The sequence below is a fragment of the Notamacropus eugenii genome, chromosome 1, assembly GCF_028372415.1.
Source record: "Notamacropus eugenii isolate mMacEug1 chromosome 1, mMacEug1.pri_v2, whole genome shotgun sequence".
NCBI classification, from domain to species: domain Eukaryota; kingdom Metazoa; phylum Chordata; class Mammalia; order Diprotodontia; family Macropodidae; genus Notamacropus; species Notamacropus eugenii.
The window spans coordinates 233,070,272-233,084,141 of record NC_092872.1 but is presented as its reverse complement, the minus strand read 5'-3'; the positions used below and the strand labels follow the sequence as shown (position 1 = coordinate 233,084,141).

The 13,870-nt window shown below is 40.7% G+C and overlaps 1 protein-coding gene across 10 annotated transcripts in view; it reads right to left on the bottom strand.

The window, feature by feature from the left end:
- Nucleotides 1-13,870, bottom strand: part of KCNMA1 (potassium calcium-activated channel subfamily M alpha 1) — a 904,559-nt gene that overhangs the window by 234,345 nt on the left and 656,344 nt on the right. For 9 of the 10 annotated variants that reach the window (XM_072636209.1, XM_072636218.1, XM_072636155.1 and 6 more), the window contains 3 exons: nt 11,678-11,788; nt 7,727-7,832; nt 5,342-5,424 (listed from right to left, as the gene is read on the bottom strand). In XM_072636209.1, the coding sequence (XP_072492310.1) occupies nt 5,342-5,424; nt 7,727-7,832; nt 11,678-11,788 (300 nt within the window). Of the gene's footprint in view, nt 1-5,341; nt 5,425-7,726; nt 7,833-11,677; nt 11,789-13,870 lie in introns of those variants that run through there. The other variant, XM_072636200.1, reaches the window with a different exon arrangement.

Sequence of the window (13,870 nt, the reverse complement as noted above, 5' to 3'; positions counted from 1 at the left end):
TCCATGTATCCCTCTACCTGGCACACTCTTTTGCACACAGTAGGTGATTAATACTTGCTATAATCAATAAATTGTGATAAATAAATTGCTGGTGAATTCTTGAACTGAATTGAAGGAGGGTCTAAAATAGTCATGACTTCCTACTATGATAATGCCAGTTGGAGTATTTCTAACTGGAGCAAACGTAGACCAAAAACCAATCATTCCAAAAGTAGGAAAAGAAAGGACAGAAACCAGTCAAGGATAAATCACACTAGCACTATGGTAGGATGGTTTTAGATTTTAGCTTTTCCCCATAGATCAAGCCTAAATATGCCTCTTTCAGACTTTTCTTCATTTCTCCTAATTCTTCCGTCCAAGGTAAAAGAATGGCAGATTCCTCCCCCATGACAGTCCTTTCTTATCTTAGCTTGGCCCTAATTTAATTAGGTACATGACTTTATTGAAAGCAGTTCTCATTTATACATCTCAGGTCATCGCATGGAAGGACTAGATGACTCTGAAAGCCCTTTTCAGTCCCTACAAGTTGCTAAAAACCCTAGTATCAGCTGAAATTTAAAGACTCTTACCCTCTCTGATAGGGTGTTAGCCTCAAGATCTTTGGGACATTTGTTTTGTTTCTTTTGGATTTTTTGTTTGGTTTTTGTTTGGTTTTGTTTAACTTTTTTTTTGCAATCACTCCAGTTGTACCATAAGAATACCTTGGCAATAATGAAAAAAAACCAAAACAAAAAAATCCAGATCATCAGATCACTAGAGACAACATACTAAATAATACCATTATCCATTGTCCTTATTTTATCTCTTAGAGTAGAGGAAGAGAATGGCCACCTTGGCGTAGCATGGTTAGCATGGACTTTGCCTTGAGCCAGATTTGGGCTTGATATACGCCAACAACAGTTCCTAAAAGGGAACTCTAAAAGGGAATAGGCTGCCTCTGGAGGTGGGTAATGGGTTTCCCATCACTAGAAGTCTTAAAGAAAAGATGCCTACTTGTTACACTTATTTTAGAGGGATCCTTGTTATGATACGAGTTGGACTAGATGGTCTCTAAGGTCTCAATAATGAGATTCTGTGCCTTTCAGAGGCACATCTAAATGAAAACGTCTAATGAATTTCAATGAGCACAGACCTTAGCTGAGAATCACTGTGTGTTCGTCTTTCATTGCCAAAGAAGACCATGCCATCAGAGAAATAATGACATGACTTACACTTGACTTTGCTTTTTTTTTGGGGGGGGGGGGGGGCGGTGAGTGAGGGCTGTGCAGGTCACCAGCCTCATTTCTCCTCCAGAGCCATCTGAATCCAGTGACCAGATATTCATCAAGATGACTGGAGATGACCCAGGAGGCAAGTGGGCTTAAGTGACTTGCCCAAGGTGTTAGTGAGTGTCAAGTGTCTGAGGTGTGATTTGAACTCAGGTCCTCCTGACTCCTGACTGGTGCTCTATCCACTGTACCACCTAGCTGCCCCTGAGAATCACTGTAGGTTCTTGGGAATCTCCTCCCTCTGCAAACTCCATCTTTCTCTCTTCAGAGTAAACCACAGGTCCCATCTTGTATGTAGTTCTGATTTATATTGAACTAGCAGGAAAAGAGGACTTAGGTTCTTATCTTAGCCTTCACACTAATCAGCTACAGTATCTTCAGTGAGACACTTAACCTCACTTTACCCTGATTTTTCTTTATCTGGACAATGGGGATAAAAGCCTTTAGCCATGTGAACTGCCAAGTTTGTTGGGACATAAAAGTGCTTGGTAAAAATTAAAATCACAGTCTAGTTATCTAAGTCACTCTTATGGCTACATCTGCCAGAAGTCCAGACAGGAATGCACATTCCCTTCGAAATGGAGAAACCAGAGAAATAAAATTCAAGATCAGAGCCCTACTTTGCAAATCAACTCTTTGAGCCTAACCCTTTATGGAAGCAGATTTATTAAGTTTCTCCACCTTACTCCCACTAAAAGTTACACTCAGATACCCTAGTCTATATTTCATTAAATCAACCACATTTCTTCTCCTTTAAGAAGATGTATAAACCATATTGTATAGGGGAAAGGTTGGGGGTGGGAGGGAAGTAAGGAAGACTCAGCCAAGGCATCAGTTTTCTCCTAAAAGGCTAAATATTCAGTAGGGAAATGCACAGATACAAAACTTCCTCCTGTATAGTTTCACACTGGGCTTTTGTTCTTGAAGAATATAATCTTATTTTTGAAAAAGCATTGTGTCTGGCCCTATCTATAATTCAAGGAATGGGAGACCCCAGTCACCATGAGATCAGCTCATAAACATTGGTCAGCTCTCTAAGCAAGCTAATTTCAAATGCATCTTTGCTATTTTTATTTAAGGGAGGTAGACTATTTTCTTAGTCTATTAGATGCAGGAAAGAAAATAAAATAAGGAAAGGCAGAGTTAATTTTAACCCAATATTCCCATGTTCTTTTTGCTCCCCTGGTCTCAAAGAAGAAATCAAGGCATTTTGTTTACCTTAACTGGCAGTGGGTTTCATTTGGCCTAAATGATTTTTATGCCTTGGCATCATGCCAGTCACCCTGAGACATCAGTATTTTAATAGAGTGTAAAAATCTTTAACTGTTCAGACTTGTGGCTTAAATAACACGTAGCAATTAAGAGAAGTGATATTTCTAAACTTGACCTCTCAGGTAGAATACAGAAAAGAAGGTGCCATTCCAGCATTTCTCTCTGGGCTTTGTCCTGCTGCTAAGAGACATTCTCAACTGAATGTTCTGTAGACGATGAAATCTAGTTTTTACCTTGGAGGTCTGCATTTTATCCCTTAAAATGACTAAGGAAATATTCTAGTAAAATAAGTGAGAAGGTATTGCCAGTGGGTACAGGGATAAATATTCCCACCACTTTAAAAATAGAATAGATGGGTTCTTCACACAAAGGTGTCTACAATCTTGTTCCTGCTGAGGGTCATAGGAACTGGTGGATAGTAGTAGGGATGGATGGAAAAAGGTAGGCTATATATATATATATGTATATATACATGTGTATGTATATATGTATTTATATATCCCACACATACATATATACATACATTTATATGTACATACATACACACATATATGCACACACACATATATATGAAATATGAAACGAGAAGTTATTTCTGTACCTTAAAGTGTCTACTGAGACCCTGATTAAGAAAGTTAACAAATGCCTTCAACAGGCAGGCATATTTGCTAGAGAAAAGTGAGAGGAATGAAAGGATTCTGACAGATGTGCCCTGGCAGACATCAAGGCCAGATGCTAATGGAATGGTTTGCTCTCTCCTACATATGTCAGACCAACCTTACTTCATCACTACTTGCCACCTACTTCTTACAGGAAAGCTCATGTCCCTTGGGACAACTCATTAAAGAAAGGGCAGAAGAGATGAGAGAAATTCTAAAGCATTAGGCCCTTCAGGGCCCCAAAGCTTAGTCAAATTTCCTGAAGTGACGACATCCAGAACTGAACAATATTGAAGGGATCAGTGTGTATGTTCGTCCTTCGTTGCCAAAGACCATGCCATCAGAGAAACAATGACATGACTTGCACTTGACTTTGTTTTGAGCGAGGCAGGGCTGTGCAGGTCACCAGTCTCATTTTTCCTCCAGAGTCATCTGACCAGATATTCATCAGGATGACTGGAGATGACCCAGCGGTCAAGTGACTTGCCCAAGGTCACACAGCTAGTGAGTGTCAAGTGTCTGAGGTGAGATTTGAACTCAGGGGTCCTCCTGACTCCTGCACTGGTGCTCTATCCACTGCACCACCTAGCTGTCTCTGAAGGGATCAGTAGCATTGTAGTCAATAGGATAGATGTTCAAACTTATGGAAGATATCCTTTGAAATTGAGGAGCAATGAAACACTTTCACTTAGCTCCTCCTTCTTCCAGATTATCCTTGATTGTCTCTAGATCCTTGCTCATGAGACCATGCTGCCCTTTAACTGGGGGAAGGGAGAGTGGCACACCTCCTGAGTCCTTGGTGGGGAATTTATATACTGTGACTAGAAGCTACAAAAGAGCTGTCTGTAATATAGTCCTAAAGACAGTTCAAAGTCTAACACACTTTCATAAGGACATAGTTTTAGGAACATTCAAGGTGCTCTACTCCATTCCCTCCCATCAAACAGATTAAAAAAAAAAAACTGAGTTAGAGATTGTGTGACTTGTCCAAGGTCACTTTCAGTATTTGTGAGCCATAGCAAGGAACTGAGCCTCAGGGCCATGATTCCAAATCCAGGTGTCTCTCCATTAGATAATAATAACAAAGAGGATGATGGTGGTGATAATTAGCATTTATGTAGTACTACTTTACAACTATTATCTCATTTTGTCTTCACAACAACTCTGACTGAGAAGTGCCATTTTTTCCTTCATTTTACAGATGAGAAAATGGACGGAGGTAGAAGTTAATAACTTGCCTAGAGTCACAGAGTAGGTAAGTGACTGGATTTGAACTTGGGTCTCCCTGACTTAAAGTCTAACACCCTATTCACTGAACCACCTGTTACCTCTAAGGCTAGGTTTAGGAGTCAGGAAAACCTGGGCTCAAATCTAGCCTATAATACTTACTGGTTATAAGTCTAAGTTATAAGTCTAGTAAGTCCATTAATTCCTACACAAATTGCCTCATGCAATCTTAGGATATATCTAAGTCTACCTACCAAAATTTCCATAAGGGACACCCAAATGTCAAACTGGAATTGGTATAAATATTAGATGGGCCATTATGGCATTATGTGTGCTTGTGTGTGTATGTGCACACACGTGTACACATTTTTGTACACACTTAGCTACCTTCCAGTTCAATGGAAAACCACCAATTTATCACATCATTCACATTCAAAAGAAACATATAGATCATAGACATGGGATTAGAAGGAACCTTAGAGGTCATCTAGTCCAACCCCTTAATTTTACACATGAGGAAACTGAGACACAGAGAAATTAAGGAACTTGTCCATAGTCACGCAGGTTGTAATTGGCACAGTTGGGATTTGAACCCACCATGTACCATGCTGCTCTCCCATGATCTAGGCTCCCTCTCTGCACCTCCCCTTTCCTTTTGGAACCTGAACAGACATTTCTCATCTTCACATTTTCTTTGACCTTGCTATCTCCAGAGCCCACTAAACCATGCCATTTTCATGATGGCTTTCCATGCCACCACCATTGTCTCAATCGGTTAGGAAGTTCAGTAAGAGGCTTCAGAAGGGAAAGAAGGAACATTCAGCAGAGCTGACACTTCGTAGAGAAGTAAGAAGTGAAGAGAAAGAGCAGCACACCAAGGAGTTCGCACCCTTTTCCCAGCTACCCCACGCTTACCTCATGATGTTGGAGGCATCTTCAGCATCCGGGTCAGCGCAGTATTTATTGGCAAGGATTAGGCACGCATCTGCTGACTCTATCTAAGACACCAAAGGAAAATAACAAAATACAAACGTATAAATAGCTCGGCTTGCTTGCAATTTCTCTCTGTTGACAGCTCTGGAGAACCTGGTGCTTCACACAGCAAGTGCCTCGGAGATTATAGTTTTCATCAAGAGTGTAGGTTGTAATTTCTTGGTAGAATGTAAACATTTCATTTTGCGGTTGCTGGATCGCACTACATGCACCTTGATAATTATACTTTCCACTTTGCATAGTGATTTACATCCACCCTCCTCCAAATTACTTAACAAGTAATTAATTAAGTCTTGCATCCTCCTTACATCTCTTCCCTTTTCTTTACCAACTATATTATTGTCCTTTTTTTTTCCTTCATGGGAGGAGAATGCAAAGAGGTTAAAGCACTATTCTCCCTCTATCAAGTACTAGAAGACTAGAGGGCAGTAATCAGAAATCCAGACTACACCTATCCTTTGCATACACCCATATTAAGCGTGAATATGAGCAAATATTCACTGCAAGTTAGCTCTCTCCTTCAAGAGGAACTATGTTTTGTACTCATGGTTACCATGTCCAAGAATTTACCTGAATCAACTTTAGATTAATGTTAATAATCAGAACTGTCACTTGAGGCAACAAGGGCCTTGTTCCAGGGCATGGAACTTCAGGTTCACTAAATTTAAAGAACATTAATGGCACAGGTAGTCCTTCAGCCTCTAAACAGGGGAACTTAACACTTAGTTAGCAAATTAATTAACTAAAGTAGTTATCTACTAGATGACAAACTGGATAAATTCTTCCCAACTTCTCTGTGCCCGCTTACCCCCATACAGAGGTATCACTAGCAATGGCCTCTTAATAGTGTGCTGTGGTATCTTCTCTGTTTGCCTCTGCTTCAGAATGGCCCAAATTACTGCAGTTATATTTTGTGATACTTGCCCTGGATATAAAATTCCTTGGTGTACCTCTGCTTGCAATAAGAAGGGCTTATACTTCAGCCAATCCCAAATGTATACATAAAGTACCAGGGGGCAATGTTTGTCAAAATACTGTGACTTTTTCTAAGTCTCTCTGCTGTACTCCCCTCAAGCCAAACTATCATAGGAATTTCATGGGAAGCTAGTAGATTTAAAGAGGGTGGGAAGGGAGGAGAGATAAGTTGAAACTTTGCTTACAGAAATGAGTAAAACTGCACGCGCGCACACACACACACACACACACACACACACACACAGCCTCAATTAAAAGAATAAAATTACAACAATACTCATGTAGCATACCTAGTGCCCTGAAAGCATAAAGGTGAAGGAAAATCCAATTGCTAGTCTATAAAGATAATACAACATTAAGACCAGACCCTTCTAATTTGTTCAGATTCAAATAAAAAGACAGGAAATAGACCAATGCAGAGATGATGGCTTGCTGTCTCATTTTTGTCTCTGATGTTTAGAGTTTGAAAATCAAGTGATCTGGTCATTGGCAGTGGACTTTTCTTTCTTCCTGAAAGTTGCTATCCAATACCTTGACATGTGGCAATGTTCATCAGGTTCTCAGTGGTAAAAGTAAGAAAATAAAGATACTTGCTTACTAAAAACTTTCCCCCTTCTCCAGTTGTTTTTTTTTTTAGTTCTTTAATTGTCTCTTCAGGAGAGAGTAATCCAATTTGAAATACCATTAAGTCAAGCAGAACCCATTCCAATGAGAATTGCGTTGGTCCCAAAGGTTCACAGATGAGAACCGAAAGGTCAGCAAATTCCCTCACTGACAGATGAGAAAAGTCAGAGAAATGAAGTGATATGCCCAAAATCAGACAAGCAACTAATGTCAGAGGCCAGATTTGAACTCAGGTCTTCTATTAATCTGGAACTGGATCCTTGAGTCCATATATTGGTCTCCTTTATTTAATACTGGCCAATTATATGTACTCTGAGGGAGGTAACAAAAAAAATGGGAGAATTGATTAGGGTTTGTTTTTTTTTTCTGAATATATGAAGTTCAAAACAAAAGAACAAAGATTTCTCTTCCTATTCTCTGTCAGTAACAGATCCTAGGACACATGGGCTGATTATTGAAGCTCTGGGTTCCCATTTGTCCCATTAGGGGTGTTGGAATCACCCCTAAAATCCTGGGATGTCTTCCAATAGCTGCTTTCCCTACATACTGACCAAAAAACAAACAAAACAAAAACAGAAATCATTGACTGTAAGCTAGAGGACAGGGGAGGTTTTTTTTGTTTTTTGTCATCACCCCCAGAACTACAGTAAACATCTAAATATGATCATTGAATTGACCTGAAAGCTGAAGTAGCCAACTGCACCTTACCTTGACTCTTGCCAGATCATGCGGATTGAGGACTGAACCCTGATAAAATTCCACCTGAGTAAAGTGACGTTTGAAGAGAGCTTCAAGCTCCAAGTTTGGGGATATACTGTGAAAGGAAAAAACAGAAGCATCTGAGTAAGATACCCACCTCTGACTCTCTCACTTTCATGACTTCCCCACTGCCTGGAGTTCCCACGGAGAGAGGCTTAGAAAGTAAGGTCTGCCCCCTTTCAAAACTGCCACATGCCGCATCATTGGAGAGAGGTTCAGGCGACCTGAAACCCTGACATCTATCCAAGGAATAGGTGATGCTCCAAACTTCTGAGTCATTAGAGAAACACACATGAGCTCAGGACTGGTCCATGAAGTAAGGATCCCAGGGAAAGAGGCTTTTCTTTACAGGGACACTATTCACTTGGTGATTTCGAAAGGTAGCTGAACAGAGTAGCAAATGCTATGCCTAGAATAAAGGAATGCTGCTTGACTTCTAACACAGACAGTATCATTTTGTTCTCATAACTTCCTGTCTTTTGATCTTCCTGTCTTTAGTTCTCATAACTTCTGTCTTTCAGTCAGTCAATAAGATTCAAGTATCATGTACCAGGTACTGTGTTGTGTGCAGGGAAACCAAACAAAGCAAAGTGGTCCCTGTTGTCATGGAGTTCAGATTCTAAGCAGAAATTTTTAGCATCATCATTATGGTTTTTTAGCATCATCATAATTGTTATTACTGCTGCTGCTGTTAATATTTAATGGGGGAGACATGGAATAATTAAGTACATGCAAGATATATACAGAGTAAGTGGAAGTAGGTAGGCTATTTTTTTTGTATTCCCATTTTACAGATGGGAAAGAAAAAGCTAGTTAGAGTCTTAATTTTAGCTTAACCCCATGGCTGTTAGCCTATAGATTTACAAGCACTTTTCAACTCTCTCTACCCTGGCCTTTGGTCACTTCTTTTTAATTCCTCTATCCAGTAGGTTTCCCGTTTGGGAAAGGAGCTCTGCAAGTAAAAGCAAGGCTCAAAAGAATATTTGGAAAAAGGTGTGACTGACTACTTTCTACCTATGTGAACTGAAACAAATCCTTCTACTCCTCTGGGACTCAACATCCTGATCAGTCAAGTGGGTTGGACTCTGATCTTTAATTTACTTCCATCTCTAAATTGATTATTCTATGATCCTTAGGAGATCTTAAACTGAGGAAATTGGTGGGAGCAATGACCATCTTTTCAGTACCTCAAGGCCCAGATGGATCAAAGGCTTAATAATTTAGAGCCAGGGGCTAGAGAGAAGGACAGAAGGTGGTCTGAGACAGTAATATCAAAGTAAAATAGAATCAGGGTCCACCAAACCATACATAAGGATCTCTATGGACCACATATTTCTTTTTTTTATCAATTCATCAATATATTAAAATCCAATAGGAACTACATTTGAATCTGGTTTGGGCCATTCTCAGGAGTACTGTGGGCTACATGTGACCCATGGGCTATGTGTTTGCTACCTCTAGACTAAGAGAATCCAGTGACAGGTGGGTGAGGAAGCCCAATAGCATGACCTTCCGCTCCATTATAGGAGATCTTGGAGCAATTGCTCCTGCACATCTTGGCATATAGTTCTTGACTAATATTAGTCTTTAATTGGGACTTGTTTAGGCCAAACCTAAGGATCTACAGTGTGACAAAAGAGGGAGGAGGAGAGTGTTCTTTGGGGGAGATCTCTTTGTTTTCTGATTGGATACCTCCTAGAATTCCTAGTTTCTTTCAAGGTAGAATTTAGGTACCACCTCCTACAGACATAAGGCCTTTATTCACCTACCCAGTTGTTAGTGTTTTTCCTACCAAAATTATTTTACATGTATTTATTCATGTCTATTGTATATGTCCCTAACAGAATGTAAGCTCCTTGTGGGTAGACACCATTTTTTTTGGTCTTTTTATCTTTAGCTCCTATCACAGTGCCTTTTCCATATAGGGCACCAAGAAATTCTTACTGAATGTATGAACGAATGAATGATCCACTCTTAGACCACAATCCTCCTGGTCTTTGGGCAATACTAAGTCAGTAAGTCATTCCTGATCTCTGAAGTCTTCCCTGTGGGGATGGGTGGGTGTTCGTCCTTTGTTGCCAAAGAAGACCATGCCATCAGAAAAATGATGACATGACTTGCACTTGACTTTGTTTTGAGTGAGGCAGGGCTGTGCAGGTCACCAGCCTCACTTCTCCTCTAGAGTTATCTGAATCCAGTGACCAGATATTCATCAGGATGAGTGAAGATGACCCAGGATGAGGCAATTGGGCTTAAGTGACTTGCCCAAGGTCACAGAGCTAGTGAGTGTCTGAGGTGAGATTTGAACTCAGGTCCTCCTGACTCCTGCACTGGTGCTCTATCCACCGCACCACCTAGCTGACCAATGGGGATGAATTAATACTTGGAAGTAGCACACCCAGATATCATTAAGAGATTGTAGTCAAACTGAGCTGGATTACTGGGGTAACAAAGACATGAAGGAATATTGAGGAATATTTAACAATGGTATTCTTTCCCTCAGTACAGAACTGATCGGGAACTGTCGTAGGTAGAAATCTTCTCGTCAGAATTACTTGACTCATGCATCAGTACTATTTCCTTCACTTTAAGGATGCATTATTATGGTAAGAAACTCACTTTGAATTCTCAAAAGTTATGTCCCCAGACCACAAGCACCATCAGGCCTAGTCTAGCTTGTCATTTCAAGTACAAAATGCTTTTAATTTAGTCTGGCAATGTATATATAGTTTGCCAGACTTGCCATATCTGGGGAGGCCAATCGCTACAGGCTCAATCACCAGGTGAAGAATGCTGGAGGCATTAATAACTCATAACACTTTCTGAAAAGGTATGGAGAGGTTGTATTCAGTATCATAGGAAAGAAAATTCATATGTGGCCAGTGACACAGTAAATACAATGCTGGCCCGCAGAAAGATCCAGTTCAAATCCTGGCTAAGACACTTACTAGCTATATGACACAGAGAAAGTCACTTCATGTCTCAGCCTCAGTTTCCTCATTTATAAAATAATCACACCAGTGTTGTGCTGGTAAATTTTTATGAACCAGCTCTCCTTGTCAACCTTAGTTAATAATTTGCTTTATTGATCACAGACATCACTGAAGTCTAAACAATCCACAAAACAATAAATCAAGCCCTAATTTCTAGCATTTGTCGATTTCATTCAGTCTGGGTCCAGCACACCACTGAATAAATAAGATAATAGTTGTAAAGTTAGCACTTTACAGGTTTGGAATGTTTGCAACATGGTAGGTTCTTAATAAATGTTTGTTTCCTTCCTTCCTGAATGGCATTTACCTCACAGGGGGAGTGTGAGGATCAAACTACAAAGCACTACACATAAATGCTTACTGTGGTCGTCAACGTCATATCACCACTACCACCACCATCGTTGTTACTGTTATTATTAATGACATTACACACATTTTGAAATACTGGAGTAATCCCATTTAAGCTGTATTATGTTCACTGTTTCTTTCCCTAACCAGATTGTAAGAACTATGAGGCCAGGGCAATACTTCATGCAGCTTTTTATCATCCAAAGTATCTACATGGTTGGTAGTCAGCCATCTGCACTGAGTCTCTCACTAAGTGCACCTCTACCACCCTACACTTCCCTCTGAGATTGCATTTCATTTATGCTGTGTGAAATCATATATTATATGGATTTAACATGTTTATATATACTTTATATGCACATATGTATGCATGTACATAGTGGTTTGCATGTTGCCTCCCTCATTGGAATGTAAGCTACCTGGAAGCAGGGACCATGTTTACTGTTGTTGTCCTTTGTACTTCCTGCACGTAGTGAGTGCTTGGCACATACCAAAGGCTTAATAAATGCTTGTTGACTGACTGAATGACGGACTGCAGCCTGGACAGAGTGCCCCTTACTTGTGAAGAAAGACAATCTCCACGTTGACGTCATCCCGGTCTTTGTGCAGAAAGTCCTTCAGGAAGTTGGACACGCTCTCCAGAGTGATGTGCCCACAGACAACGATATGCCTGTGACAAGAGAGGCTGGATTAGTGAACTCTGGCACCAGAAATAACCCTGCCCCCCATGGGCAAGACGGAGAAAGAGGCAGCAGCTGCGAAGGAAGCTTTGGTCTCCTCAAGCTGCACATCCCCCTGAGGCCAGGGAGACAAACTGAGGTGTTAGCAGGTGCTTAGAGACTTAGGGACTGAAAAGGCATATGGCTTCTCACCTGATGCTGCACAAAATCCTATTAAAATCCAAACCATTTGGCCAAGTAGTTTTATGCATTTAACAATAAGTGGCATTATGGTTGAGTTTAAACGCTACATTATCAAGCCCCTTTGCAGATTCACATCTCTCCCTTTCTGCCCACAAAGCCTCCTCTCGGGAGATTTACTGTAGGAGGTTTGGTTTATGACATACAGCTTATCAGGTAATGAGATAACAAATCTTGCTGAAACGATGATTTTGTGTGTATGAAAGCAGACTGTTTTATCAGGGCAGCTAATGTGTGGCTTGACACATTATAGGCTTTGCTGGCCATAAGCAGTTAAAAGGAAATTTTGCATTTTTCTGCCATAACTCCTCCAACAATGGGAGCATGTAACACTTTACAGTAAGTGGGCATTACTCAGGGCTAAATGAGAATGGAACGCCTATGGAATCAAAGATGGGGCTATCAGGCCACTGCATCACTGGCTGGGTTGGTTTTGCTCCATGGGATTTCCATGCATGCCAAAGGAATTATGGGCAGATAGGTGGAGGAGAGGGCGCTAAGTAGATACCACCTTGGTCTAGATGGGATGCCTTCTCACAAAAGTAGAGGGGGATGATAATCAGTGGTGAGGTAGGCATGGAGTCATGCCTGCTCTTTGTGTAGGAAAGCATTTAACAACACCTGTACAACAAGTAAACCTAAACAATTAATTCTATTTTACAGACGAGAAGATTCAAGGTTCAGAAGAATGAAATATCTTGCCCAAGATCACACCTGGAAAGTGGCAGAGCCAGGATTTAATCCCTGGTCTCTTGTCTCTATGATCAGTGCCCTTTCTATGAACTCTGATGGAATATGGCCACTCCACACTGCAGAGTGGCCACTTTTTTTGAGGGCAAAATACTGGGGTCAGCAGTCTCTGCCCTCACTCTGGTTCACATAGTGATTTACTCCTCTAGGAATGAAGGATAAAGTGTTAAGTCTGTTATCTCTCTCCTACCTTTGATTATATTCACTTCAGTTACCAAAATGCACAGGTTAAGACCAAGTCCAAGAACCCTGAAGCCTGGAGAGATGTCAGTAATTTTTTTGCGGGGGGATGAGGGTCATAATAACAGTAAGTCTCTAATGTTATCAGTCTCCAGTGTTGACCTCAGCCTTGAACACCATCAGCAACTACAACAAAAGACGCCAACCATTCCTGCAGCTTTGCTGGCTGGGGTTTGAGGCACCAGCAGGTGGCAAATATGAAACAAGGTAATTTCCTGGGCAAAATTGAGAACCGCCAGGTCTCCTCCACTTCATAATTGCTGTGTGCATGTTCCAAGAAGGCCAAGCCCTCATTGGTTGGAAGCAGTGCATAATGGGAGGCAGCAATGATTACTTATGCAATGTTCCATTAGAGGCCATTACAGGAGGCTGGCCTATCATTGTAATTTGGTGCTTGACTGAGTATGTGAGAATGATGCAGTAAACTCATTGGTGAAAGGATAATGATGCAGAACAAAGAGTAAATCAATAATATGCACGATGCAGTTAATAATATCGCCATTACGGACTGTTATTGTTACGGTGGTACAGTTAGCGATCAGGCAAACTGAGCTATAAAGGGGAGGCAGGGATGTTAATGTACTGCATCCAAGGAGATGTTTTAATCTTTGTTCTTAAGCCTGGTCCTCAGAGGTCGAATGGGGCCATTACATCAACAGCCAGGACTTGATACATCTTTTAACTCTGATCATTGATAACCACCATTTGGCTTCACCTGTGTGCCCATAATATTTAGCTCTAGATAAATTTAGACATATAGACATATGTGAATAATGCATATGTATGCATAAATGTGTGATAAAATATGTACTACAGGATATGGAAAAATATGCATGAAAAGA